The sequence below is a fragment of the Tetranychus urticae genome, chromosome 3, assembly GCF_039701765.1.
Source record: "Tetranychus urticae isolate SD_2017Ah chromosome 3, NJAU_TeUrti_SD_1.0, whole genome shotgun sequence".
NCBI lineage: Eukaryota > Metazoa > Arthropoda > Arachnida > Trombidiformes > Tetranychidae > Tetranychus > Tetranychus urticae.
Genome location: NC_142960.1, coordinates 8,251,615 through 8,277,481, shown reverse-complemented (window position 1 = coordinate 8,277,481; position 25,867 = coordinate 8,251,615). Strand labels below are relative to the sequence as shown.

The window sequence follows — 25,867 nt, the reverse complement described above, 5'->3', positions numbered from 1 at the left end:
AATTAATAAATGTAAATCAAGTTGTCGGATAACAATCGTTTCCTGGGTGTAAGGAAAGGAAACATTGTTTAATACATCTTTACAGTAATTAATCAAAGACAAAACGTACACTAGGTATTAGGTTACACTTAATGACTTAAGTTAGAGGCGTCAAAAAATTAGGCATTTGAACCTTATTTATGCATAAATTATTCAAGGAAAATTTAATTTCAATTCATGAGAAGTGATTGATCTAGAGTAAATTCAATGTAACCAAAAAAGGTATAGTGAAAGTGTTCTTCCAATAAACAACCCAAATCAATTGATTAACATGATACTTGGCAAAATCAAGGGGAGAGAAGTAATTAGTTAATGTCAAAATGTAGTCAAATTTAATTGTTTTAATAAATGAAAGAAAATATTTTATTATTCATTTATTTGATTAATCGTTAAGCAGGCAAGAACCTACATTTGATATCGGATTTCAGTAAAACGCAGAGATCAGAGGCGGCTCCTGAAAGATCAAGAATGTCATCTAAATCTAACTACATTTAGTTAATGAACAAGAGTTGATCAGTGTATTGAAAACTATCTAAATGTTTAGTTTGTAATGTAACTAAACATTTATAATTTGAAACAGATTGTAAGCTTTTTTAAATTTTAAAATTACATAAAACGTGTCTTCTATTTGTTTTAAAATGAACTCAACAAGATCAAGATTGAATAGATCATCAAGATCATCATCATCGTCATCATCATCAACTGAAATAGGAAAAAATGCTGCTCGTGAACGATCAAGAGTCCGATCATTGAGGTTAGCATTTCATCGACTACAAAATTCAATTCCAAAGATTCCACCGGATACTAAATTGTCAAAGCTAGATGTGCTACTATTGGCAACTGATTACATTGCATCTTTAACCAAACAGTTGAGTGAAAGTGAACCATTAACAGAAACTGACATAATTGAAGCCAAAGAACCTGTTGATGAAAAAATATTACATCCAATAAAGGTTAGTATTTATCATTTACAATGATTTAATAGATGTTGAATAGATCATTTAAATTTTCCACTTTGACTGTCCCCTGACTAGAAATGGCCGATGAGGTCTCGATTATATGCTAGTGCTGATATCAATTCAAGTTATGATTCAAGTTCGGCTGTTGCGAGAGTTGACTCTTTGGATTTTCCTGATTCAAGTTGTTTCCTTCTGGACAAAATTGAACCAATAAATACGGACGAATGGGATGCAGTTGATTTCAATATTTTTTATGACGATTTAAGTTCTTTACCATCTTTTCCGAATTTACAATAACTGGCGAGAATTTCAATGTCTAGTAAATCATGGTATGATACACCAAACATTATCTATTAAAGATTCTTTGTTTTTTACTGTTCTTTGTTCAATTGTACACGAAGAAATTTCAATTATTAATTTAGAGAAAATTATCAGGCAATTCAAGTCATTGAAGTATTTTTTTGCGAAAAATACGCCATTAAGCAGTCTAAGTAAAGCAATCTTTATAAATATTTATCTGACAAGATTTCATGATATTAAAATAATAATATTTACAATATGTAGCCATATTTTTTGTGATATAATGTATCATTCAATAAATGCTTATTCAATAATAGCTTCACCATCGCGCGTAGTAAAATATTGATAGATTCGTCGAGAAGCTTGTGGTCCTAATTTTTTGGAAGTGGTTCCAGTCATCAAATTTTTTCGAGATACTTCAATTGAACCTAAAAGATTTTCCCTTTCTTCTTGGTTTGTACATAGTTTGTACGCGCTTAATAAAGATTGTAGACAAGGATAAACTTCGGAAACCGCTTTGGCCATTTCAAGACTCATTTTGGTAAATGACATCAACTGTTTGATCCAAAGAGAGGTTATATCTGAGTCCTCTACGATGTCGACTGATCCAAAGCCATCGTTTTGAGCATACCATTCAAGTCCTTGTTGTTCTCGTTGGGATTTTTTGATTACATACATTGCTGTGGAACGAGTATGAGCCCAAATAATATTACAGAGATCGACTGGTGTTTCAGATTGAATGATGTGGACATGTTTAGTTGAATATGATGATTCGTTGAGTTTAACTTGCAGATCGAATATAGCTAAGTCTAGTTCACTCTTTTTTATTAATGGAAGAGTGTCCTTATTTTTGGTTACTCTTTTCTTGGCCATACCCATTTTAGCGCGATATTCTTGGTTTTCTCGGTTCTTTTGTTGATTCCAATATTTTTCGTATCCATAAAAGATCAAAGTCAAATTCTTATCATAAGCATCTAATAAAGAGGTAACAAATTCAAATAGAGTCTGATTACAACTCTCCTTGTCGGATTCATCATCACTTGATTCAAGTTCAATTTTGGAAACAGAGACATTTACCAAAGGAATAAACTCTGTTGCATGTAAAACTTTGAAAATGACATCTGCTTCAACATCTTTTCGTATTAAATTGACGACACTTGTGTCATCTTCTCCTTCTTCAATCATTTCTCTTTGTTCTCTGACCCATCTAATGCCGCAATCGACTGGATTATTAGTGTCCAAAATAAGTGGTGCTTCTTTCTCTTTAAAAATGGCTTGAAGTTCATCCGATATTTTGAACTTTTCCAATAAAGCAATGTCAACAAAGGTTTTACAGAACTTATGACAGTCAGTTAATAACTTGGTTCTTCCAGCTTCTCTTAGAGCTGCTTTTTTCTCCTTCTCTTTCATCTTCATCTTTTCTTTGGCTTTTTTCTCCTCTGCCTTTTCGGCTTTTCTTCTTTCCTTTTCCTCTTTCAACTTTCTTATTTCTTCAGGGGTGCGACGTTTTCTTGCCGGAGTAATCGTATCATCTATTTTGTACGCTTCTTCATCGCTCAATCCAGAAGTAGATGGAGGATCATTCTTCAAATTTTTCTCTTTTAAAGATGTATAAGAGATATGTGGGGGAGTTTCACTTTGGTATGGTCTCTTTTCAATTTTTTTAGTGATCTTGGGTTGTTTGAAAGGCGACACATCTTTATCTAAAGAAGATTGGCGGGATTTTATTGGAGAACTTTTTTCGGCATCGGATGATTTAGTATCATTATTATCCTTAGTTAACGTCCATGCTTCAATACTGTCTTCATCATCAAGCCAGTTAAGTTCTACCTTCCTACTGTTTTCATCCTGAGATACTAAATTTGGACTGAAATACAATGAAAGAGTAAAAAAGGTAAGTTAAACATGAAAAATATAATGAAATGATAAAATGTTACCTTGAATCTTTATTAGAGTCACAAGTGACTTTGTCTCCTAATCCAATCCTTTGAGACAGTGGAATATCGAGAAATGAATCATCGTCAGAGTCGGAAAAGGTGTAAATTTTTTTGATTGCAGGCTTGAGAGGTTCTTTGGCAGGGCTTGGAACAAGAGTATTGACACTGTCATCACTGCTAATACTTAAACGCTGTCCTTCACATTTATTATTGTTGATCTCGTTAAGATCACTAGACTCAATTAGACTGTCATCAGATAAATCGATTGTCACTACAGAGTTACTAAGTTTATTTGAACTCGACTCCTCAGCCAAACATGGTACATCCAACATCGGCTTTATAGACGGTGGCGAATGAAGGGATTTTTTTGAAGGATAAAAACTTTTCAAATCAGAATTGTGATTTAATTTAGTTACATTGTCCATAATGGTATATAAATTTTGTATTTAAAATAAAAATCAAGAAAAATCAAGCAAACACAAGCATAAAATCAGACTCTTTAAAACCAATGTGTATAAAAATTTGAAACAGACTGTCAGGCTGTTTACTACTTGTTTCTTATGGCAACGCGCATACTTTTTAACGTTTTTTGGTTCTTTATTGAAAGTTTAAAATTCATCAATTGATGTTTGAATTATTATTTCATTGGAACGATTAAAATTGACCGCATGTTCGGAGATTATTTTCTCAGGTCTCACAACTTCTTGATTAGAAATTCCTTAATACTCACATCGACAATGCTTAAGCTGTTTCATATTGTTATGCTGTAGTGATTAGAAGTTTTGAGATGATTAGGATTTCATGCAATGGCTGTGAATCGATTGTATAAAGGTTGTTGCTCTTTACCAAGATTATCAGTTCAAACAGTTTCTGTAATTCTGATGAGCCAAGATTAAATAAGACTAAACAATATTAAGCTGCGTTTTTCATGCCAATGTACACAATGTATGACTGATGTTTTTTGCAATCTATTGCTATTGTTATCTCATGTTATCCACTTTTACTTGTACAATTGCGATATGCAAATTAAATTGAATAATAATGAGCTGAATATTGGCTTGATTAAAAATTAATGTCGATTCTCACAGTAAACATGATTGATAATTAATGAATTATGGTAAAGTAATTATTCTAATACAGTCATTATCAGTCAGATTGACAGAAAATCGATGTTAAGTTCGCTTTTGTTTTCCAACTCTGCCAATAGTAACTATGGTAATCAATATTGCGAATCAATGTTGATGCTTACAACCAAAGTTTGATGTTAGCTTTTTTGATAAAATTATTTTTTACTTTAAAAAAAATTGTGAAAACAAGAGACTCATTTAAAACCTATTTTTCATCGTCTGAACTCAAGAAGACCAATCAGATTGTAATCTGAATAACAGCTCCTGGAAACAAAACAATGGACGTTAAACTCAATAGGGTTGACTATCTGCAAGTTGGTCTAACCTCACCCAATACGTTGAAAGTATTGAGTCCAGGTTCATCAGATAATCATATGACCATTGTAGCTGTGGTTGGTGACCATTCAGGTTCCCTTTGTTGCTTCTCACTGCGCCATGATTCAACCAATGTTTCAACCATCTTTAAAACTCTTCCAGGTCCGAATGCCAAAATAACCAGTGTTCAAGTGGTCCGTGGCTCATCTTCATCAGCTTCCCCTAAAATACTAGTCGCCTTTGGTTCATCTGTGATTCGTGGTTACACTGCCAAAGGAAAACAATTTTTTGGCCTCGAGTTGAACAACTTAACCGAACCTATTCGTCATTTACAAATCAAATGGCCGGCTGATGTTTACATCTGTGGCCACTTTATCTATAACCATTATGTGCTTACCTCAGAATCGGCTGAGGCTGACAATAAATCATCAATAATTCAGTCAAAAAATTTCTACGTTTCTCCTGGTAAAATAACTGGACTCATTTTAATCGAAAACAATTTAACCAAGAAAACAGGTGAGAATAATTGCAGACAATAATCTAAAATCAATTGCCAAAGACTTGAAATAATTGACTAACTGACATTCAATATATATTTTGAATATTTCCTTGAATTTTACAAAATTGTTGAGCCTTGAGGTTATACATTAAATAATTTTGATTTACTCTTCCTCCTTAGTGCCAATTATATCATGTGAAGATAGATTAATACGCATTTTGAAGGACTCAATGTGCCAATATGAAATCGAAACCTGTGGAATACCAAATGTCTTGTTCTCGTTGAATAAGCTGAACCGATCATCGGAAAGTTTCTTCACTTATGGTACTTTGGAGGGCAAAGTGGCTTTAATTTCATTAGATTTCAGCAAAAATCCATTGAAAGCGGTTCATAAATGGGAAATTCCTGAGAAAGGTTCCCGAGCTCAGGTCAATTGTATTGCAATGATGGAATCAACCGGTGAATTGTATATTGGACGCTCAGATGGTTCAATTGAAGTTTGGATTTTTGTTGAAACATTAGAAGCTGATGGAAGTCAATCGGTAATTGAATAAACAAACCAATTCACGTGAATTTATGATACTTGAAGCATTTGATTCTAATCGTTTTATACCTTTTCTTTTGTAATCTAGATTAATGTTGATCTCAGACCAATTTTTCGAACTGAATTCAATTGTGGGGAAAGTTTAACTTCAATATGCATCTGTCGCGATGGGACTTTACTGCTTTGTTGTACATTTACTGGATTCATCTTTGGCTTAACACGCAATCAAGTTGTTAACTTGACAAATGATCAAGTCTCGTTGATGATGTCTCGTGATGCCGAAACTCGGATTGAGACACTAAAAAGTGAAATTAATGATCTTGAGAAGAAAATTTCTCGCGAAAGAGAGTATTATCAAGATTTGACTTCAGGTTTTCCTGCAAAAGGATTTCGATCAAGTCCAGGTTATTCAGCACTTCCATATTTTGCTATTAATGATTCAATGATTTTACAAGAAGGTTTGTCCTGATAATTCAACCGTCTAAGTTGAACACTAATTTTAAGGCAATCTTTTTCATTCTCATTTAGATGCTTCCTACCTTTTAACGTTAGAATCTGAAGTGGCCATTGATTCGATTGTGGTTCAAAGTGATATACCCATTGATTTGCTTGATTGTGAACGTAATTCAGCTGTTGTTACATTCAATGAGAATTGGTCTTCAGAAGTTTTAGCAACCTTTCGATGTCAGGCAAACACAACAAGAATTGAAATCAAGATTCGTTCAATTGAAGGTACACATCAATGTCAACCCATAACAACCATTCCTGTCAGTTAAGCTAATAACACATCTCTTTTAATTTCAGGCCAATACGGAACCTTAAGGGTTTACATTATGACAAGGATGAGCCCTAAAAGCTGTCAAGTTAAACATTACACCATTAAAGCATTATCTTTACATAAAAGAACTCATAACAATTTAAATCAAACGATTGATTCCACTCAAGTTAACCAACTTCATATTTTTGGCTCCTTTGGTCTCAATGAATCTCTCAATTGGCTACAATTGTGTTTACCAGAGATTCCTGAGCGTGTTAATATTAACAATTCCTCTTCAATGAAATACACCTTTATGTCAACCCTGATGGATACCTTTTTGATTGTTGATTGTTCAAAAGGATCACTTACTTTTCAATCGGACAATATATCAACCATTTCCATTTTGAAAGATTTCCTTACCCGTGAAGCAACCAAAAAATCAATTCCAATTGAGATGACTTTAAAAGTTAATGGAATCAGCCTTGGACAGACAATTAGAAAGTTGTTTCCTAAATTGAAACAATTGCTGGGTGAGAAAAGAAAAGGTTTGCTCTTAGAGGCAATCAAAGATTTACGAATTAATGATCCTGAAATTGCTAATTCAATGTTGACAGAACTCAATGTTGAATTACCCTCGATTCCAGTTCAATTCAACCTTGAGCGACTTTACGGTCTTATCACTGATCTCTACCTTGATTATATCAAACTCGAAGGGATCAATTCTAGTGTCAATGTGACAAACATTAAAACTAAATTGAACGAGTTAATTTCACTGATAGAAGAATCAAAAGGAAACGAACAGCAATTTGAAACGTTGATAGAAAATCTCAACGAATTTTGGGGTCTTCGAACCTTAACTTAGGTTCAGCTTATAAAACAATTTAATTTAAATTAATAGAAGTTAACATTTTAAAGTTGACAATCAATTGTAAAGCAACTAGATTTTTCCATAAAAAATGAAAATATTGCATTTCTTGCTTGTCTTTTTAAAGATCAGTTGTCAGCTGATTAATCAGATGAAATATAAATTGTAGTTCAAGTTTAAAAGGTTAATCATAATGAAATAGTTTGTTGAATTTATATTAAATTTGCTCTTCCAATGATGTAAAAAAGGAATCATTAATTTATCGGATTTACTCAAAACCAGAATTTTTGTCGAATTAGCAAAATTAAACTTTTCTTTTTGCACTCAAGGCAAATAAATTAACTCAATCATTCATTATATTTCTAATGGATTATTATTAATTGAGTATTAATTATAAGTATTATCATCTAACATAAGCTTTAGACATTATCAACATTGATCTTTGCTCATTATAATCAAGGAATACTGTGAACATCTTGTAATTCCTATCTAAACTGGAATAGTCTTTATTTTTTATCAATAATTCCAGTCAAATGATTGGTTTTAATTACTATAATAAAATCGATCAGTATATCGAGATCAAAGAACTATCTGACAACAAAAAGTTGTGCGAAAAGTAAATAAGCAATTTTATTTTGTTGATTTGATTGTAATGCGCATTGAACATGATTTGAATGCAGTGATCTGTAGATTGGTAAACAATTTAAAAATAATATTCAAAGTGAACTGTGATATGTAACTAGATTATAAAATGGGATAAAACGATGAAGAGGAGAAAAATTTAGATGATAATTTGGTATTAAATTGAGCAACCTCTTATTCCTTAAAATGATTGATGTTTCATGGAAACATGTCTACTATTATTGGAAATAGCCATTCGAGTGACGAGGTTTAGGAAAGTAATCACTGTAGGCAAAGTTGAAGGTTATGCAAAATCCCATTAAAACGACGTAAACAATCAATGCAATTAAGCCTAATCGTTTCTCCCATCGTTTTACTTTGAGATTTCGTAAGGCAAGGACACCAACAAGGAATCCGGCTAAGGCTCCCATTAAATGGGCTGAATAGCTTGTACGATTTCTTCCGACTTGACTGTAACGATTATAGATAGCTACACCTACATCAATTGTACCAAACATGACCAAACCGATAGCACGAATCGCTCCAAATTCCATTTCATGGAAATTCTGTTAAAGAAAAAAGATGAATAAATGTTAACTAAATGCAAAAATAAAACCAAATTTAGCAATTGAATCATTTTATCTAGTTAATAGTGAGCCAGTCAATCATAGGATTGAGCTTTGACAACAAGTAATCTAAAATTTGAAATTATCAGATGAAATACCAATATATAAATTATTTGATTTCAGAACAAAAATCAGTAGAAAATTGATTTATCTAATTACCATCAGATTTAAAAATAATCAAATTTAGAGAGCAAAATTAATTACTGAAATAGCTAATAAATTATCAAAATATACACATCAGCTATACACACTGAATGTTAATATTTTTGCAAGGTGAAGGTTAACTTACTATGACAACGTTCGCCAACTGTGCCGCTATCAATGCATAAACCCCACCTGACGCTCCGGCAAGATATGATTTGGGGTCCGACAGGGAACTGCCCAACGAGCCCGCTAAAACACCGCTTAAGTAGACTAGGCCGACTCTCCACCTGAAAAAGTTAAAGAGACCGATTGATAATAAAACATAATATTTACCAAAGTATTTTGTCAAGGCTTCAACCGAGGAGTCTCAATTGATTCATCCACAAATAAATTGAACGTTGGTAAAAAATGACAAGTAGCAAGACAAAGAGAAATATTGCATGATAGCTGAGATGAATTGTAGTTCATCTTAATATTCCCAGAAGTCTCTCTAGATTTCACCATATTTAAGAATCATATTGATTCACTTTTTAAATCGATTTTCTTTGACAATATGAAATTTTTCATAACTGGGGCAAAGCTCCATCATAACGAACATATAACAAGCAGAAAGCTAACGCCTAGATGAGCGACAATTGGATTACAAGACTATATTTACCATTTATGGACCATTTCTAACGGTATACCGAGTAGAAGTTGAACAAGTAAATTAAAGAAAAGATGAAAGAAACCAGCATGAATGAGAGCATAAGTAAAATATCTCCAGACTTGATAGCGACGGTATGGATCATAAATAAGTAGACTATCAAAAGGCACTGGACCAGTGGCTGAGAAAGTATTCATTGCAACACAATAATATATAAAAACTGCAATCTCGACGATTGAAGCTAACATTAGGAACAACGGTGGTGGTGAACAATTGTACTCCTCGATGTAACGTCTAATCACCGATTGTCGTTGAGATTTAGGCACAACTGCTATAGCAGCATAACGAATTAAGCGATGAAGACGAGGTCTGTGAGCACCCATTTCTCTTGATTTGACCTGTAAATCATCAAGTAAAAGTTAGATCTCGTTAGATATGTTTTGAAGCAAACTAAAATGGACATTAATCAACTTGCCATTGAAATGAATTCATTATAAGAAATGCAACCATCATGATCCCATTCTACGCGCTCTATAATTTCATCAAGAATTTCACGAGGAATGTCTTCTTCAAGTCTTTCATTTGCCTCCATGATTCGGCGTCTAAATACATCGACAGGTATTCTTCCAGCACCGTCAGAATCATATTTGTCAAATACTGGTTTCCAGATCTAAAAATTCAATTTACAAAAAACATTAGTTGGAAAACAAAGAAGGTTATTTAAAGCTTTTATTTACAACTTACCCGATCCATTTCTAAGCTTACAGTAACTTGATCGTGATCTTGATCAACACCAACTCTATTGCCTTTTGTCATTTTCTTTAATCCTTGAGTTAATAACTAAATCACTTATCATAAAATAGATGATCAGAGATACAATCAACTGAAATAGCTTGGATCGACTTTTCGTGTTTCTTCTCTCCTCTACCTTTCAATCACCAATTTGTACTCTCTCTTAATCTACAGTATTTAGTAAATACTCACAGTACTGGTTGGTAACTTCTTATTGATGACAACAATGGCAATAACAAAGACAAGAGACACTTAGGTGTGGTTACGGTTGCACATTCAATACTGAAAATTAATGGTTACCTGGAAAACAAAAAAAAATCAGAGTTAAAGTGAGTGCGGAAATGTAATTCTATCTGTTTAATGAAAAATAACTTAAAATATGTTAACAGGTAATACTATGGATACATACCATAGAGAACACCAAGCAACCACCACAATCAATCAAATAATCATGGTAAACAAACCATATTCAATGATAAAGAAAAAAATAGAGAGAGGTTCAAAGAGAAAAAAAATGCTGTAATAAACTCATCAACATCAAGATCTTTAGACATAAACCCTTCTTAAAAACACTTACCTTACACTTCAAAGTCAATGCTTTTGGGTAGCTAATTGTACACAATAAACACTCTTAAAAGTAGATATAAGACTAAGAATAATTAGAATTGTCAAAAATAAAAAAAAACAATTAAAATAAATAAAATAAAATAAATAAGCAAATTAAAACTTGTTGGGATCAAGGAGATGTTGCAACATGCAACTTTGGTTTCTTAGTCAACAAAAAATACTTTAGTGTAAATAGCGTCCACCAAATGATCTGTCTAAACTTAGGTCAAATGGTCACTCATGAAGATTTACCTTTAGATTATAATTTGGTAGTCAACAGAATTGCTCAGTAATTTCTTTTTAATTTACTGTCCATCAATTTTTCTTAAATGCTGTATTATTTTAAAGTCAATACCCGTTTATTTTCATCTATTAATAATTTAATCATGAGCAAAGAGTAAAAAGGATTACTCTTCTTCTTCTTTACTCTTTGTTCCAAATTCAGTGCAATCAAAGTCATGTTTTATAAGGCTTGCATGATTGCTCTGTTATTAAATTATCACTTGATCATCATGACGTATCCAAAATTTTTGTTCCCAGCCATCATTCAGTATTGCAGTGAGTTTTAAGCAATCAAAAGTTCTGTTAATCATAATTACAAATACAATGTACTTTTTTCCGATTTTAATTATGCTTGATCGCAACCATCTCACCTAACATATCAAAGAGTATCAATTTAAATGGATTTATGATTAGAAGAGAGTTTGTTCAATTTATTTTTGCGAATTAAGATGGTAATAATTATCAACTCTGTTAATCAAAAGAGTTGAATAAATTATTTTCGTAGTTTTAACGTTACTGTGAAAATAGAGACAAGTTTTATTTACACTAACAAGCTGAGCCCCGATCATGACTGATCGTAAATTTCTTTTCACTGAATACAAAAATCAATCCACATTTAAAGACTCAAATTACTGATGAAAAACCATTGTCAAGAAAAAAAAAATAAAAAAACTTTGGTTCAACAGTTGAGGCAAGATATTTTTTGCCTAACTCTTTGCTCGAAAAATGGCTCTACATATCCTTCTAATTTAACAATTAACCAACAATCAACCTGAACAACCAAAACATTTTTTCCCCCAAAGTCAATAGTAAAAGATACGGATTCTGCATTTTTTCCCCTACCCTGTTTAAACGCTAATTTCTCAGGTACCTGAATTCCGATGAAGTTCAGACTATTTTTCGTGGATGTAGTTTAATCATGGCTTTCAGGCTGTGAAAAAATTTTCTTTAGAATCCTTTAAGTTTGGCCACAATCTTTACACAAAAATTTCATGTTTTGACTTTATATATGGTATAGATGCTTATTTATACAGCATGAAACAGTTTATTTATACAGCATAAACAAGAACAGATTGTTTTGTTTTTTTGTGGATGTTTTTTGCTTCAGTTGACTTAGTTATTTAATTTAACTTGAATATGATCTAATTTATGGTTTAAACTCTTTAAAGTGGTTATAATCGAATTTGACTTCCAATTTGGTGCTAGTCAGACTGTGTCAGTTTGATTCAGGTAAATTATGGACATTTTTCTGTGATTGGTGACTTTCTTTTCTAGCTTTTTATTTACTACGTATTTTTTCCTCTGTTTGACATTTTGTCTGGTGTTTAATTTCAGTATGTCGGAACAAAAAATGGACTGGATGTATAAAGGCGTTTCTGGTATGGTTGACCCAGAAGCGTATTTAACAGGACGTAAAATTGATAAAACATTTGAGCTTGCTCAACGAGAGGAAAGAGGTGAAAGGATTGATGCACCAGCCGATGATGCCGTTCCTACATCTCTTTTTGGGTTTCCTTCCAGTAGTATGAATAAAGAGTTGTCAGATTTGATGAGAGAGGATCCTCTATTTGCAATCAAGAAAAAACAACTAGAAGAAACCCGAAAGATTCTAAACAATCCATTGAAAATGAAAAAGATCAACGAGTTGATTTCAAAAGAAAGCGGTGGAGAGCCAACGAGACAGAGGAAACACAAAAAGAAACACAAACGTTCAAAAGACGATAGCTCGGATGATGAAACGAAACATAAACGTTCAAAAAAATATGATCCAGATGACAGAAGAAAACACAGAAATGATAAAGACAACTCAGACTACAAAAGTAAACACAAAAAATCAAAAGACTATAGTCCAAGTGATGAAAAGAAAAGCAAATATTCAATAGATAAAAGTCCAAGTAGAGCTAAGAAAAGAAATAGACATTCAAAGGACGATAGTTCTAATGATGAAAGCAAAACCAAGCATTCGAAAGGAATTAGCCCAATCAAAAGTAAACATAGGTATACAAAAGACGATGACTCGAGTGATGGAAACAAAAACAAAACCAAGAAAAGTCACCATCATAAAAGATCTCCTAGTTCATCTAGAAAAGAGCATAAATCTAAATCGAAACATCATTAATCTGCATTCTTTGATTCAGCACTTCTCGGTAATTTTAGACAAGTTCCCATAATGTTAAGTCGGCTTGTGTATTTTTATTTAACCTCTACCATCGCAAATCTCGTATTTATACGATTAAAAGAGAGTTGATTCAAGGCAAATAATATTAAACTAACCTTTTGATTTGAAATTTCTAACAAAAGCGCTTTTAATAATGGATTTATCAGGACATGACATAACTCTGCTAGTGCTAAAGTTACAAATAAATGCAGGGTGTTAATTAATAAACTAATGATCAAAGAAAATCCAGTTTAATGAGTATCAATACTTCATCAAACTATGGAACTTATTGGAGTAACAAAATCTTGAATCATTGAGACTGGAACATTCAACAAACTAAACCTGTTTCTGTTCAATATATTCAGCTTGAGCTACCTTGAGTCACTATAACAAACGCAGTTGCTACGTTTAAATGATATCAAATAAACTGTTTACGACCATCAAAAGGATAGAAAGCTTGAATCAACCGGTTAATCAAAGGAAAGGGCAAATCTAGATAGTTTGAGGAATGATGAAACACATTTTAAGATAGAAAGTTAAATTTAGATGTGGGCTGAGCCAGAATAGTCGTTCGAAGAGACCGCTCTCAAATTTCCACTGCTAATTATTCATTTTTTCACGATACTTTAATAATTGAGTGAAGTTATGTGTCGAGCCCCATTCGTTTCCATATATAATTGATGAAAATTTTCATTGGTGTATGTGATTTTATAACAATAATTGTATCAAGATGAAGATTTTTATTGTTCAATTTTTCACTTTTTTGTTACTTCTGTTGATATTCAATGGATTCATTCAACCCATTCACATGTTCACTAATGAAACGAGTGAATATAATATTAAACAAGCCAAATTGCTAAAAATTGGATTCAATCATGTGTTTTGGGATTTTGTTAATTCAAATGATCTGGAACCACTTAAAGTATCATCATCATGTATCAAAAGTTTAAATAATGTTTTTAATTCAATGAAGAAGGATAATCAATGGACATTGCAAAGTAAGTATCTTTTGATGTCTTTTAGTGATTGGATATTGTAATTGTACTCAAAATTTGACTCGAAACCATCTAAGCGCCTTTACAATTACATGTTTGCATTTAAATTATATTTGTCACTAAAATTTATTTATTCGTTCTTTCATTATTTTTATTTCAAAGTGTTTGATTCATCATCTAGGTTTATTATTGATTCAACTGAAACTGGTTTCTATGATTTTGGTAATTATGATAGATGTTTGGGTCTTCAATGGATCAACGATGAAACAAAGGAAAGTGAATTTGGTCAACATTGTACAATATCAATTTTACCAAAAATATCGGAATCAGAATACTCTACAAATATGTTTACCAGGAATAAAATAGTGTCACATCATCTAGAAGCCGTTTTCAAGATTGGTCTTTGCATTCCTTCCTCTTGTTCTCAAGATGATATTCAAACTATCTTTTCTAAAGGTAAGATGTACACTAAACTAGCATATATTGGAAACTAGCACAACAATTACCTTATCTGCGAGTTAAATCGAATCTTATCAATTTATTGAACAAAGCAGGAAAATTTAATATGAAAACATACTAAAGTCGTCGTGAAATACTCGTTGGTGGATCCAATCTGCAGCTAATATGATAAATTTGCCACCAATTTTAGACACTTAGCAACTAAATTGATTTTGTGAAACTATCTTTTACTCAATCTAAAAAATTATCTAGTTTAATGCATCTCTATTAGAAAGTGAGAACTGAAAATTGTGTTGATTAGTGTTCACTCGTTTGAGTTTATTTGCAACAGAATGGGTGCTCAGTAAAGCCAGTGAATTAACAGCGCGTACAAGATAATATGTAATACTGTGATCTTGACATCTTGACCTAAGTATGCTTTACTCTACTTTAAACATTCAGCTATTGACGTTTATGATTGGCAGTATGTAAAAACTGATCAATGTAAAATTAAGACTACGTTGGTTGAAAATATTATGAATGCTAAAGGATATCAAAAAATATCATTGTAAGTTGAAATGATTTCTTTTCAAATAAGTTTCTTATTACATGCTAAACATATCAAACAAATTAATATTTTATTTTTTTCACAGAGCTTTTTTGACTACAATTGTTGTTATAAATTTATATGCAACTTGGTTGGATTGGTCAGTGAAATCTAGTGGCTGGACTCGACATTTCTCTCTAATTCGTAATTACAATGGATTTATCAATCCTGTCTCAACATCAAGAATGACTTTTTTAACCAAATTTCAACTGGTAGTCCATTCTTCAACTTTAGCTGTCCACTTATTGGTTTGGTTTTATTGTTGCAAAGGATGGGGACTCATCGGTATACAATTTTCCACTTACTTGTTTGTCAATTTAGTAATGGTCAATAATTTTGCATTTTTTTGTTTTTTCACGTTCATGTCATCGATAAAGCCAATGCAAACAATATCATGAAGAAACGAAACAACTTTGCGGTTAGAGGTTCAGTAGGGGATTGGATTACAGCCATGCTTTTTGTATATGGGTAAGTCCAGTCCAAGTTCTTATACGCTGATTGACTGATTGAAATCCATTTATTTTATTTCTATTCCATAGATCGATAGCTCGCACCATGGAATACTGGAAGATCACTGGACCATCAACCTCTGTCATTTCGTCTTTTATCAACATGTTCATCAAAATGTTTACGTAAATTGTCTCAATTCTTCTTCTAATGAATAATATTTACATGACGATCTTTCATTCTTACAGAATTACCCTCATTTCTCTTCCCCTGGTCGCTTTCACCTTCATCACTCCAGTGTTTTTCGATGGTCCTATCATGTCAATTTTCAGTGATTATACTGCAGAAGCTTGTTTAAGATCATTTGGAGCAAACCTTTTATTTATACAAAACAGTTATCGTCCCATAATCGATATTGTATGTATCATGCTTATGATAATCGATCAATAATCTAGAACTTTTTCTGTCTATTATTTCAGTGTTTGTCACATACTTGGTCTGTTGCTGTTGAATTTCAAATTTTACCTGTGATCATTTTATTGGTTCATCTCTACAAAAGATCTCCAAAACTTGCTGTTATCATTAACTCATTAATAGTAATAGCTGGATTATTATATACTGGTGTCTCTGCCTTCATCAAAGATTCTCATCCTCACACATTTAGCCGTTCATTAGCTGTGAGGTAAATGCATGGATTTTATATTAATAATATCCGAGTTTCGAATATTTCATCATTTCTGAAAATCTTTTGAATTTTAACTTTTATTTTCAAAGCCCTTTTGTCCATTGGTTCGAAAACGTTTATTTGCCAACTCCGATGAATGTTTGGATCTACACTCTCCCTCCTTTATGGACATATTTGATTATGAACAAGTATGAAAAATCAAATCCAATTTTGGTAAGCATCAGTCCATTTAAACATTTTCCCAAGTAATCTTTATGAACAGATACAACGTAATGCTAATTTATTGTTCTCTTCATCCATTCATTTTACATATTCACTCTAGATGAAATTTACTAGTTGTAATAAACTACTTGCTGCTTTGCTATTAATATTACAAATTTTACCAATGATTTGGGTTCTTTTGGAAAGCCATGTCTATCCACCATTTTTGAACTTTATTTATTTCATCTTCTATCGACTTTGCACTGCGGCTTTATTTTCATTTGTTTTCATGTGCAATTCAGATTCATTGCGAGAATTTTTCACTCATCCACTGGACAAAGAAATTTTTAATGAAAACAACAATTGCATCAATAATAATTTTGAATCAAGTTCTGAAAAGAAGATTGGCCAAGTCGTTCAGACGGATGAAGACAATGCAGTCACACAATCCAGTAAAAAGATTTCTTCTGGACTGAAGAATCGTTTGCTCCACATTTGCTCAACACTTTGGCGATCCGCATATTATGTGCATATCTGCATGATTACATTACGATATTCAATACAACGTTGGTCACTCAATTCAGCAAAGGCACATGTGAGTCCATCTCGGCTCATAAACAATTTAACAACATAATTAATATTTGTATTTATTTTTTTACCCTTTCTTTACAGATTTCAATCGCTATTGAGTGTTTAGCTCTAACTTTTTTCGCAGCGTTTTTCTTCCATCTATTTGTCGTTGGTCCAGTTACCAGTTTAATCTCAACTATAAAGTCAAAGCCACAATTGAAACTTAAAGCAAAATAATCAAACTTAACTAATGAATACAACCAAATCAATGTATTTGTTTTTACTTGATCAACTGAATAAATTTATTTATTTTAAACTTACTGAAAGATTATTGTGAATCTTTTTCATTTTTTCTCACAATCCAAGTTCTCAAAATGTAGAGACAAAAGTATACAGCTTTTCACTATACAGTTGAATTCCATTTATCATGAATATATTGACGGGTTAAATCTGAAAACAGAGATACAATTTGAAAAGACATTTGCAGTTCAACATTAATATTTTTATAATTTAATATCCAAGAAAATCGTGAAAAGTTGAAGCAAGGTAATTGCAAGTACAGCTATTTCTTGATTGTTTAACGCGAAAGGTTTCTTTTGTATATTGAACAATTATCTTTAGACATCTGTAATTATCAATTTTTTTGCTAAAAACAAATTATCATGGATTTTAGCCGACTTTTCCTTCTGTATCTATTCAAGGTATTTCGTCCCATTTGAATGAAAAAGCAAAGAGTAATCTAAGCCTCAATTTTGTGCAGAGTAACATTAAGTGAAATTAATAACACAATCATTTCCTTATGATTCCAGGAACCATTATATTTGACTTTATCGATACCTTTAAGCTGTTTATTAAAATTTAATTCTGTGGATTACAGAAGCTCATGGTCATTGTAATTTAACCGAATTTAATGTAAACACGCAATTGACGACAGGCAGCTATTTCGAGGTTCAAAAAATCAAACCTGTTTGATATACAAAATTTAAACTGCCTCGAGCCAATGATAAGTTATAACATTCAAAAAGTATTTCGAAATAAATTGCTCGCGATCATCAAGATGATAAAGAACTTAAGATTAATCATTTCGTCAGAGGAACACGCAAATCTAGGAAAGTAGCGATGGATCAATTTCACTGCTGGCTGTAATTAACCTTTGAGGAAAAACTTTAAAACAAATCCGGTAATCCTTTTTTTCTCGAGAACCAGATAAGCTAGCAAAATGAAGGGTCTATTCCTGCTCGACCAATCCTTTAATCCTTAACGTTTAAACTCAGGGCTTGAGGGGAAAATTCATTCTAGGATTTTAAGAAGTTTAACCTATTCTCAGGTCGAAGTCAGAGTTAGGTTTGCTCAGTTTGATGTTTTATTTCAAATATTCAAAACATGGATTTCGTTCTCAATAAACGTAATAGTGAAAGTTTGATTTATTGTGATATGCTTTACTTATTAAAAAATAAGGTTAACTCTAGAATGTATTGGAAATGCGTTCAAAGTGATTGTAATGTCACTATGATAAGTGAAAATGAGGATATAATCAAACATCCAATTCAACATAACCATTCAAATCATTTGGATAGAATTGAAAAGCTCAAATGTAGGGAGCAAATGTTTAAAAAATTGAAAAATCTCCGAATCTGTCATTGAAACAGATATTCAACTTAGTAAGTAATTAAGAAATTTGTTAAACTTAAATTCAATTCACTAACATTGTGATATTTTCAACTTAGGTTCGAGAGCAAAGAACATTGGAGTTAATTAATAATAACAAAGATATAAAAATTGCTCCTAGATTCATCAGTATGAAGTCTCAATTGTATTCCAAACGTAATTCTTTACTTCCACCCATTGATAAAAAAATATAACAATCCCAATTGATTATCAACTAACTTTAGATAAAAAACCATTTCTAATTTATAATGATAATAAAATGATGATTTTTAGCTCTGAAATTTTTTTGCGATATTTAGCTAATTCTGATAGAGTTTATGTAGATGGAACTTTTTCATCAGCTCCGAAACAATTCAATCAATTATTTACTTTTCATGTTCTTGTCAATGAAAATACGTTTGCGGTAGTTTTCGCCCTTTTACCTGATAAAAAAATGACCACATATCTTAAGCTTATCTCTGTTATTACATCAACCATTAGGAATAAATTAGGTATCATATTCAGACCAGAACATTTACATTGTGATTTTGAGATGGCAATAATGCAATCATTCAAAACTTTTTTTCCCAATATTAACATACAGGGCATTTCAGCTAATTTTACCGTTTTAAATTGGCTATATCTTTGCTCCTGAGTGAACTTGAGGTGTGATATTTTGTTTATGGAAATTTGGGCGATACTCAATTGTCATATTTCAAGGTCAAGGTGATTCAAGGTCATTGCGTTATTTGACCTCTGACTGATATTTGGAGGTCATTTTCTGAGAGCGCGAGAATTTTTATATTGTTTGATGCTAGTGACATGTTCATAACTTATTCTGGTCAAATGATATGAGTGTTTACGCATTGATGTGTTGATCAATTGGTTTTGAGAAAAATGCATTTATCTTTCCAACGGTGCGAGATACCAACTCGTAGCAAGCATCAAACAATATAAAATTCTCGCGCTCTCAGAAAATGACCTCCAAATATCAGTCAGAGGTCAAATAACGCAATGACCTTGAATCACCTTGACCCTGGAATATGACAATTGAGTATCGCCCAAATTTCCATAAACAAAATATCACACCTCAAGTTCACTCAGGAGCAAAGATATAGCCAATTTAAAACGGTAAAATTAGCTGAAATGCCCTGTACAGTAAAGTACCTAATTCATCATTGCATCTGTAAAAATTTCTATTTAGTTAATTCTGAAAAGTTCTCTCGTGCGGAAATCGTTGAAAAATCATGTGAATTTGGTGTTTCTAGAGCTACTGCTAATGAATGGTATTTAGATTTGTCAAATGACGCTAAAAATTTCTTGAAAAATCTGACCAATGGTCGACCAAATTGTTTGACGAAAGTTAAATTGAATTGTAACCCGTTTTCGGTTGCATTTTTATGTGGATTGAGCCAGAGCAATCGTTCGAAGAAAATTATGCCTTATTTTCTTATTTCTAAATTAATTGTCCATTCTAATTAACACTGTTCATTATTCGTTTTTTCGCGATTATTCTAACATTCATAAAAGTAAGATACTTTGAAATAATTGAACAAAGCTATGGGTCGAGCTATTATACATTCATATCTGACGGGACATGATATAACACTGCTAGTGATAAATTTACAAATAAATACAGAGTGTTAATTAATAAAATAATGATCAAAGAAAACCAGTTTAATGAGTATCAATATTTCATTAAACTATGTAACTTATTCGAGTAACAAAATTTCGAATCATTTAGACTGGAATACTCAACAAACTAAACCTGTTTCTTTTAATATATTCAGCTTGAGCTACCTTGAGCCACTATAACAATTGCAGTTGCTACGTTTAAATGATACAAAATAAACTTTTTACGACCATCAAAAGGATAGAAAGCTTGAATTAACCGGTTAATCAAAAGAAAGGGCAAATCTAGATAGTTTGAGGAAAGATGAAACACATTTTAAGATAGAGAGTTAAATTTAGATGTGGGCTGAGCCAGAATAGTTGTTCGAAGAAACCAAATTGACTCTGCTCATTATTAGATTTTTCACGATAAACGTTTGAAGAAATTGAACGTTATCTCGGATTTCTGAATCATATTGATGAATATTTTTTTCGTTGAATGTGACTTTACAGCAATAATAAAAATATCAACAATAATTGTATCAAGATGAAGATTTTTATTGTTCAATTTTTCACTTATTTGTTGCTTCTGTTGATATTCAATGGATTCATTCAACCCATTCACATGTTCACTAATGAAACGAGTGAATATAATATTAAACAAGCCAAATTGCTAAAAATTGGATTCAATCATGTGTTTTGGGATTTTGTTAATTCAAATGATCTGGAACCACTTAAAGTATCATCATCATGTATCAAAAGTTTAAATAATGTTTTTAATTCAATGAAGAAGGATAATCAATGGACATTTCAAAGTAAGTATCTTTTGACGTCTTTTAATGATTGGATATTGTAATTGTACTCAAAATTTGACTCGAAACCATCTAAGCGCCTTTACAATTACATGTTTGCATTTAAATTATATTTTTTACTAAAATCCATTTATTTGTTTTGCATCATTCTTATTACAAAGTGTTTGATTCATCGTCTAGATTTATTATTGATTCAACTGAAACTGGTTACTATGATTTTGGTAATTATGATAGATGTTTGGGTCTTCAATGGATTAATGATGAAACAAAGGAAAGTGAATTTGGTCAACATTGTACAATATCAATTTTACCGAAAATATCCGAATCAGAATACTCTACAAATATATTTACCAGGAATAAAATAGTTTCAGATTTTTTCGAAGCCATTTTCAAGATTGGTCTTTGTATTCCTTCTTCTTGCTCTCAAGATGATATTCAAACTATCTTTTCTAAAGGTAAGATATATTAATAATATGATAATAAAATAGATAGATACTGAAGCTAGTGAACTTAGTGAGTGAGTGAGCCGGTTATGCCTGGCTTTAGTTTTAGCCAATTTTTTCCCCACTAAGCCAGCTTTAGTGAGTCAACTAAAAGCTCGCTAAAATGACTGAAATTTGAATTTCGAACTCAAGTTCGAGAGTTTTCAATAGTTGGTTTGACACTAACCAAAAAAGGTCACAGCTCACTCCTAAAAAATTGAAGAAAATTCTTTGCAATCATGACAATTCTGAATTTGTTTGGTATGATTGGTTGAACTATGATTGGTAATATCAATTTATAGTAATAAAATTTTGTCATAAAGTAAAAACAATACACCTTTTTGCCTTTAGTCAGTCAGCTAGCCAAACATAAATTTCCAACTAAGACTAAGCCAATTAGTCGACTATTAGCTTAGTGAGTGAAAAATATCATCAAGTTAGTGAGCCGGGAGACTTTCGGCTCACTTCGGTATCTAAAAATAGATGTGCAATTACCTTGTCCTCGAGTTTACAGTGTAATTTTCGTTTTGTATCTGAAACTGTGGCTGAACTACTGATAGGTGAGCGCAGCAAAATGCAATATCAAATGGTCGTAAAATACTCGTTGGATCATGTTAGCGGTAACATGATAAATTTGGTATCGGCTTTATACTTGACACTGAGACACTTAGCCATGTAAATGAAACACTTAAAATGATTGAGATTAACTTTCCTTTATTGTTAAGGTTTCACTTTTACAGTAAAAGTCGTTAACACTAAAACCTAAGGAAGGATTTCTTAAAAACACACTTTATGTAACCAATGAAAAAATCAGAAAATTTGCTATTCCTTTAGGATCCCTCATATCTCCATGTTATTTTTTTCTTGTGCAATTCATCTTTTTATTCATTGTGCTCATCCAGCTTCATGACCATCGAAAACAACATTAAAAGGATTACCCTGAATGCCGCAAAGTTTAAAGTTCTCATCATCTGTGCTAACATCTGTCCGTAAAAGTAAAACCATACCCATTTAAAAATATAATTTCACAACGTTTCCTCTTTCAGCGTATCTCTATTAGAAGGTGAATTTTCAACTGAAGATTTATTTGTTTGATTAATACTTACAGACTTATTTAAAATGCAGTCAGTCGATTATATTGGTTTTTAAGCACTTTGATTAATCTATCTTTCATCATTAGTTAATAAGGGTTTAACTGAATGGGTTACTTCAGTTTATTAACTAGTAGCCAGTGAATTAACAGCGCGTACAAGATAATATGTAATACTGTGATCTTGACATCTTGACCTAAGTATGCTTTACTTTACTTTCAACATTCAGCTATTGACGTTTATGATTGGCAGTATGTAAAAACTGATCAATGTAAAATTAAGACTACGTTGGTTGAAAATATCATAAATGCTAAGGGATATCAAAAAATATCATTGTAAGTTGAAATGATTTCTTTTCAAATAAGTTTCTTATTACATGCTAAACATATCAAACAAATTAATATTTTATATTTTTCACAGAGCTTTTTTGACTACAATTGTTGTTATAAATTTATATGCAACTTGGTTGGATTGGTCAGTGAAATCTAGTGGCTGGACTCGACATTTCTCTCTAATTCGTAATTACAATGGATTTATCAATCCTGTCTCAACATCAAGAATGACTTTTTTAACCAAATTTCAACTGGTAGTTCATTCAGGAACTATATTTGTCCATGGAACATTTTGGTACTTCTGTTGCAAAGGATGGGGACTTTTTGGTATAACTTACTACAATTTATTCTTCATATTATTATATATTTTTAAAAATTTAATAACTACAACAATTTTGAATTTTTCACGCTTATGTTATCAATACAGGAAATTCAAACAATCTCATAAAAAACCGTAACAACTTTATGGTTAGAGGTGGAGTAAGTGATGTGTTTACATATCTGCTCTTTGTTTACGGGTGAGTTTGTGTCATTATATTAGAGCGATCTATTGATGGTTACCCTCGCATAGTTAACTTAACTTGAGATGGACAAAAACACTTTTAAGTTACTCTCCAGGTCTTATTTGATCAGGGAAAAAGGTTTGGACAATTTCTGATTAGTTTTGATTAAGTTGTGCGCAAAAATCAAATGATCCTGATCAAATAAGACCTGGAGAGTAACTTAAAAGTGTTTTTGTTTATCTCAAGTTAAGTTAACTATGCGAGGGTAACCATCAATGGATCGCTCTAATATGTTAATGCAATGATTGAAATTTTATTTTGATCTACTCCATAGATCGATAACTCGCACCATGGAATGCTGGAAGTCCATTGGACCATCAACCTCTTTGATTCCATCTTTTATCAACATGTTCATCAAAATGTTTACGTAAATTGTCTCAATTCTTCTTCTAATGAATAATATTTACATGACGATCTTTCATTCTTACAGAATTACCCTCATTTCTCTTCCCCTGGTCGCTTTCACCTTCATCACTCCATTGTTTTTCGATGGCCCTGTCATGTCAATATTCAGTGATTATACTGCAGAAGCTTGTTTAAGATCGTTTCATACAAACCTTTTATTTATACAAAACAATTATCGTCCCATAATCGATATGGTATGTGTCATGTTTATGATGATTGATCAATTATTCTTGAGCTCTAATTTTTGTTCTACCATTTCAGTGTTTACCACACACTTGGTCTGTTGCTGTTGAATTTCAAATTTTACCTGTGATCATTTTATTGGTTCATCTCTACAAAAGATCTCCAAAACTTGCTGTTATCATTAACTCATTAATAGTAATAGCTGGATTATTATATACTGGTGTCTCTGCATTCATCAAAGATGCTCATCCTCACACGTTAATCCGTTCATTGGATGTGAGGTAAATACATTGATTATTGATATGTGATTTCCTACTTTAATTTATCATTTCTGAGAGTCTTTTAAATTTTAATCTTTTATTTTCAAAGACAACCGATCTATTGGTTTGAAAACGTTTATTTGCCAACTCCAATGATTGTTTGGCTCTACACTCTCCCTCCTTTATGGACATATTTGATTATGAACAAGTATGAAAAATCAAATCCAATTTTGGTAAGCATCAGTCCATTTAAACATTTCTTCAAGTAATCTTTATATGAATAGAAACACTGTGAAGCTAATTTATTGTCCTCTTAATTCATTCGTCTTTTATACATGTTTATTCACTCTAGATGAAGTTTACTAGACGTAACAAATTATTTGCTGCTGTGCTATTAATATTACACATTTTACCAATGATTTGGATTATTTTGGAAAGCCATGTCTATCCACCATTTTTGAACTTTATTTATTTCATATTCTTTCGACTTTTCATTGGAGCTTTATTCACATTTGTGTACATGAGCAATTCAGATTCATTGCGAGAATTTTTCTCTCATCCATTGGACAAAGAAATTTTTAATGAAAACAACAATTACATCAATAATAATTTTGAACCAAGCTCTGAAAAGGAGATTGACCAAGTCGTTCAGACGGATGAAGACAATGCAGTCACACAATTTAGTAAAAAGATTTCTTCTGGACAGAAGAATCGTTTACTCCACATTTGGTCAACACTCTGGCGATCCTCATACTATGTGCATATCTGCATGATTACATTACGATATTCAATACAACGTTGGTCACTCAATTCAATAGAGTCATTTGTAAGTTCATCTCCCCTCATAAACAATTTAACAACATAATTAATATTTTTGTTTATTTCTTTTACCTTTTCTTTACAGGTTTCAATAGCTATTGAGTGTTTAGCTCTAACTTTTTTCGCAGCATTTTTCTTTCAGCTATTTGTTGTCGGTCCAGTTACCAGTTTTAACGCAACTATAAAGTTAAGACCACAGTTGAAACTCAAAGCAAAATAATCAACGGCAACTAATGCACACAATGCAATCGATTTGTGTGTGAGTTTGTCTGTGATCAATAAAATACAAAAAATTATTTTTCAAACTATTCAAGAGACTCTTGTCATTTGATCCATATCGCCAGTTGGGCTGACTCCATTTTTGCATCATTACATCAGCGAATAAGGTGTGATCAATAAAAAATGAGACTAACTTTAAACAATGATATTTAGGTAATTATTAGGTTTATTTTATCAAATTTAGTTGCAATTCAATTATTAAGAATTAAAAAAGGCCTATGTG

The 25,867-nt window shown here is 31.8% G+C and overlaps 7 protein-coding genes across 18 annotated transcripts; 5 read left to right on the top strand and 2 right to left on the bottom strand.

Annotated features, from left to right (window-relative positions):
- Positions 1–354: 354 nt before the first annotated feature.
- On the top strand, positions 355–1,372 carry LOC107367091 (transcription factor 23-like). The gene is made up of 2 exons (XM_015934765.3): positions 355–992; positions 1,074–1,372. Exons 1-2 carry the CDS (start codon positions 678–680, stop codon positions 1,293–1,295), a joined length of 537 nt encoding a protein of 178 aa, XP_015790251.2. The 5' UTR covers positions 355–677; the 3' UTR covers positions 1,296–1,372.
- On the bottom strand, positions 1,345–3,739 carry LOC107367090 (uncharacterized). Its single transcript, XM_015934763.3, has 2 exons — positions 3,236–3,739; positions 1,345–3,165 (listed from the first exon to the last, which is right to left on the bottom strand). The coding sequence occupies exons 1-2, from the start codon at positions 3,658–3,660 to the stop codon at positions 1,602–1,604; spliced, it is 1,989 nt and encodes a 662-aa protein (XP_015790249.1). The 5' UTR covers positions 3,661–3,739; the 3' UTR covers positions 1,345–1,601.
- On the top strand, positions 3,051–7,670 carry LOC107367089 (BBSome complex member BBS7-like). 2 transcript variants are annotated; one of them, XM_015934762.3, is made up of 6 exons: positions 3,051–3,192; positions 4,593–5,193; positions 5,357–5,718; positions 5,809–6,178; positions 6,249–6,452; positions 6,525–7,670. In XM_015934762.3, exons 2-6 carry the CDS (start codon positions 4,641–4,643, stop codon positions 7,337–7,339), a joined length of 2,304 nt encoding a protein of 767 aa, XP_015790248.1. In that variant the 5' UTR covers positions 3,051–3,192; positions 4,593–4,640; the 3' UTR covers positions 7,340–7,670. The 2 variants fall into 2 exon arrangements, with proteins under 2 accessions (XP_015790248.1, XP_089125768.1); XM_089269642.1 differs by lacking the exon at positions 3,051–3,192 and having other exon boundaries at positions 4,470–5,193.
- Positions 7,671–7,947: 277 nt separating this feature from the next.
- On the bottom strand, positions 7,948–10,934 carry LOC107367105 (rhomboid-related protein 2). 10 transcript variants are annotated; one of them, XM_015934780.3, is made up of 7 exons: positions 10,749–10,934; positions 10,364–10,471; positions 10,124–10,227; positions 9,855–10,049; positions 9,392–9,777; positions 8,879–9,020; positions 7,948–8,529 (listed from the first exon to the last, which is right to left on the bottom strand). In XM_015934780.3, the coding sequence occupies exons 3-7, from the start codon at positions 10,193–10,195 to the stop codon at positions 8,203–8,205; spliced, it is 1,122 nt and encodes a 373-aa protein (XP_015790266.1). In that variant the 5' UTR covers positions 10,196–10,227; positions 10,364–10,471; positions 10,749–10,934; the 3' UTR covers positions 7,948–8,202. The 10 variants fall into 10 exon arrangements, with proteins under 10 accessions (XP_015790266.1, XP_015790270.1, XP_015790267.1 ...); XM_015934784.3 differs by having other exon boundaries at positions 10,124–10,219; XM_015934781.3 differs by having other exon boundaries at positions 10,364–10,453.
- A 1,192-nt stretch (positions 10,935–12,126) lies between these two features.
- Positions 12,127–13,347, top strand: LOC107367059 (uncharacterized). The gene is made up of 2 exons (XM_015934726.3): positions 12,127–12,289; positions 12,395–13,347. The coding sequence occupies exon 2, from the start codon at positions 12,396–12,398 to the stop codon at positions 13,176–13,178; it is 783 nt and encodes a 260-aa protein (XP_015790212.1). The 5' UTR covers positions 12,127–12,289; position 12,395; the 3' UTR covers positions 13,179–13,347.
- Positions 13,348–13,845: 498 nt separating this feature from the next.
- On the top strand, positions 13,846–17,480 carry LOC107367056 (uncharacterized). Its single transcript, XM_015934722.3, has 11 exons — positions 13,846–14,215; positions 14,375–14,668; positions 15,113–15,218; positions 15,304–15,542; positions 15,635–15,725; positions 15,797–15,889; positions 15,953–16,121; positions 16,184–16,386; positions 16,479–16,602; positions 16,712–17,185; positions 17,263–17,480. The coding sequence occupies exons 1-11, from the start codon at positions 13,948–13,950 to the stop codon at positions 17,395–17,397; spliced, it is 2,196 nt and encodes a 731-aa protein (XP_015790208.1). The 5' UTR covers positions 13,846–13,947; the 3' UTR covers positions 17,398–17,480.
- A 3,351-nt stretch (positions 17,481–20,831) lies between these two features.
- LOC107367057 (nose resistant to fluoxetine protein 6-like) lies at positions 20,832–25,673 on the top strand. Of its 2 annotated transcripts, none has more exons than XR_016200155.1 (11): positions 20,832–21,233; positions 21,392–21,685; positions 23,033–23,138; positions 23,224–23,462; positions 23,563–23,653; positions 23,973–24,065; positions 24,129–24,297; positions 24,365–24,567; positions 24,656–24,779; positions 25,080–25,372; positions 25,451–25,673. XR_016200155.1 is itself a non-coding variant. In XM_015934723.3 (11 exons), exons 1-11 carry the CDS (start codon positions 20,966–20,968, stop codon positions 25,583–25,585), a joined length of 2,196 nt encoding a protein of 731 aa, XP_015790209.2. In that variant the 5' UTR covers positions 20,833–20,965; the 3' UTR covers positions 25,586–25,673. The 2 variants fall into 2 exon arrangements, 1 of the variants encoding a protein (XP_015790209.2); XM_015934723.3 differs by having other exon boundaries at positions 20,833–21,233; positions 24,899–25,372.
- Positions 25,674–25,867: the final 194 nt, after the last annotated feature.